General features: G+C 60.2%; 1 protein-coding gene across 1 annotated transcript in view; it reads left to right on the forward strand.

Moving 5' to 3' along the window:
- Window positions 1-383: 383 nt before the first annotated feature.
- LOC103583439 (epsin-3-like) overlaps window positions 384-2,103 on the forward strand; it is a 2,527-nt gene continuing 807 nt past the window's right edge. The window contains exons 1-5 of the mRNA XM_008564752.1: window positions 384-468; window positions 915-1,184; window positions 1,370-1,480; window positions 1,612-1,842; window positions 2,003-2,096. Coding sequence (XP_008562974.1) covers window positions 1,163-1,184; window positions 1,370-1,480; window positions 1,612-1,842; window positions 2,003-2,096 — 458 coding nt within the window. The 5' untranslated portion in view covers window positions 384-468; window positions 915-1,162. The remainder of the gene's footprint in view (window positions 469-914; window positions 1,185-1,369; window positions 1,481-1,611; window positions 1,843-2,002; window positions 2,097-2,103) is intronic.

Below are 2,103 nucleotides of genomic sequence, written 5' to 3' on the forward strand. Positions count from 1 at the left end.
GAGGCAGGGTCATTGTAAAAACTCCGTTTCTGACCTTCCTGCCCGTTTCTGCTGGCCTGGGTTCTATCCTAGCTCTGCCTCTCCCTGGCTGTGTGACTTCAGGCAAATCATTTTCCCTCTCTGGACCTTGGCTGGCTCATCTGTAAAATGGGTATATCACTGCCCTACTTACCTCACAGGGTTGTTACGAAAATGAGGCACTAAATGGATGAATAAAATTTGATTAATTGTAAAGCACCATATAGAGGTGAGGAATCATTAATAGATGTTTGTGGAATGCATGAAGGAGAGAATGAGCGGGAGTCAGGCTGCCAGGTCAGGGCCTGCCCTCCTTCCAGCCCCACCTACTCCTGAGCCATGATGGCCTCTCCCCTCCACAGTCCTCCATCCTGGATTTGGCAGACATCTTCGCACCTGCCCCGGCCCCACCCTCCACACGCTGCTCTGCTGACCCATGGGACATCCCAGGTGGGCATGCAGGGCTGCGAGAGGCTCCCAGGCCGGCCCCAGAGAGCCCTTCCTTCCCAGCCACTTGCTGGCAAACCACCTCCCACAGTAACTGAGGGTCACCAGGGAAGCCACTCACCTCCCTGAGCCTCAGCTGCCTCTGTGACATGGCCTTCGTGAGGCCTGGGGGAACATGTCTGAAGGGACCAGCTCATGGGAAACTTGGCAAATGTTTCCTCATGGCCCTCACTCGCCCAGTCCATCCCTGCCTGGGGAGGTAACCTGAGGGGCCCAGGTTCCTGGGATAACTTGCTGAATATGGCTCCAGCTTACTGGGAGGTCTCGAGTCAGGATCCAGTCTGTGAAATGCGTCCCACACCTCCTACCTTGGGCTGGGTAACTGGGAAGCACCCTGGACCAGAGATAAGGGTGGGTCTGGGATGATGTCTTTGCTGTTCCCATTTCAGGTCTCAGGCCAAGCACAGAGGCCAGCGGCTCCTCCTGGGGGCCTTCTGCAGACCCCTGGTCTCCGGTCCCCTCAGGAAATGTTCTGTCTCGAAGCCAGCCCTGGGACTTGACTCCTACACTCTCCTCTTCTGAGCCCTGGGGCAGGACCCCAGTGCAACCTGCCGGACCCCCCACCAAAGACCCCTGGGCACCTAACTCTCCCCACCACAAGCTTCCCAGCACTGGGGCTGACCCTTGGGAGGCTACCATGGAGATGTCTGACACACTTGGTAAGTACAGGGCTGGAGGGTGTGGGAGGGGCTGGGGCACTTCTGGGTCCCCCTCTGTCCAGTGCCAGTGCCAAGGAGACAGCAGACTCTGTTTAAAGGGCCACTTCCCTGGAAAGGAGTCAGACCAGTGCCTGCCCTTCTTGCCAACCCATCTCATCTCCCTCTTTCTCCTCGGCTGGCTCTAGGTGGTACTTCAAACTTTGACCCATTTGCCAAACCTCCAGAATCCACGGAGACCAAGGAAGGGCTGGAGCATGGCCAGGCCCTGCCCTGCAGGCAGCCCAGCAGCCCTGTGGGTGAGCAGGAGGGAGGGGATGCAGAGGCTCTGCGGAATGTGGGGCCCCCCAGGGCGGGCCTCTGCCCTCTTCCTCCCACATCGGTGGCCAGTCCCTCTCCCCACCAATGAGCTCTATCGTTTCTATTCCAGAGCTGGATCTGTTTGGAGACCCCAGCCCCAGTTCCAAGCAAAATGGCACGAAGGAGCCAGATGTCTTTGACCTGGGTGTCCTCGGGGAAGCGCTAACCCAGCCTGGCAGGGAGGCCCGATCTTGCCGGACTCCTGAGTCCTTCCTGGGCCCCTCAGCCTCTTCCCTGGTCAATCTCGACTCACTGGTCAAGGCTCCCCAGGCTGCAAAGTCCCGGAACCCCTTCCTAACAGGTAGGACGCCCCCTCGCCCCTCAATACTGGAGGCCCCTGCCCTGGAACTTTCCTCTCCTCCCCCATTTCTAAAACCCGGGATCCTGCCGCCCTGCCCCTTCCCTGTTTAGGGCTCTGTCCCCCGGCCCGTTCCGAGCCCCCCTCCACTCTCGTTCCGCAGGTCTCAGCGCTCCGTCCCCCAGCAACCCGTTCGGCCCGGGCGAGCAGGGCCAGCCCGCCCTGAGCCAGATGCGCACCGGGTCGCCGGCGCGGGGGCTGGCG

The sequence above is a fragment of the Galeopterus variegatus genome, unplaced genomic scaffold (assembly GCF_000696425.1).
Source record: "Galeopterus variegatus unplaced genomic scaffold, G_variegatus-3.0.2 Scaffold23002, whole genome shotgun sequence".
Taxonomy (NCBI): Eukaryota; Metazoa; Chordata; class Mammalia; order Dermoptera; family Cynocephalidae; genus Galeopterus; species Galeopterus variegatus.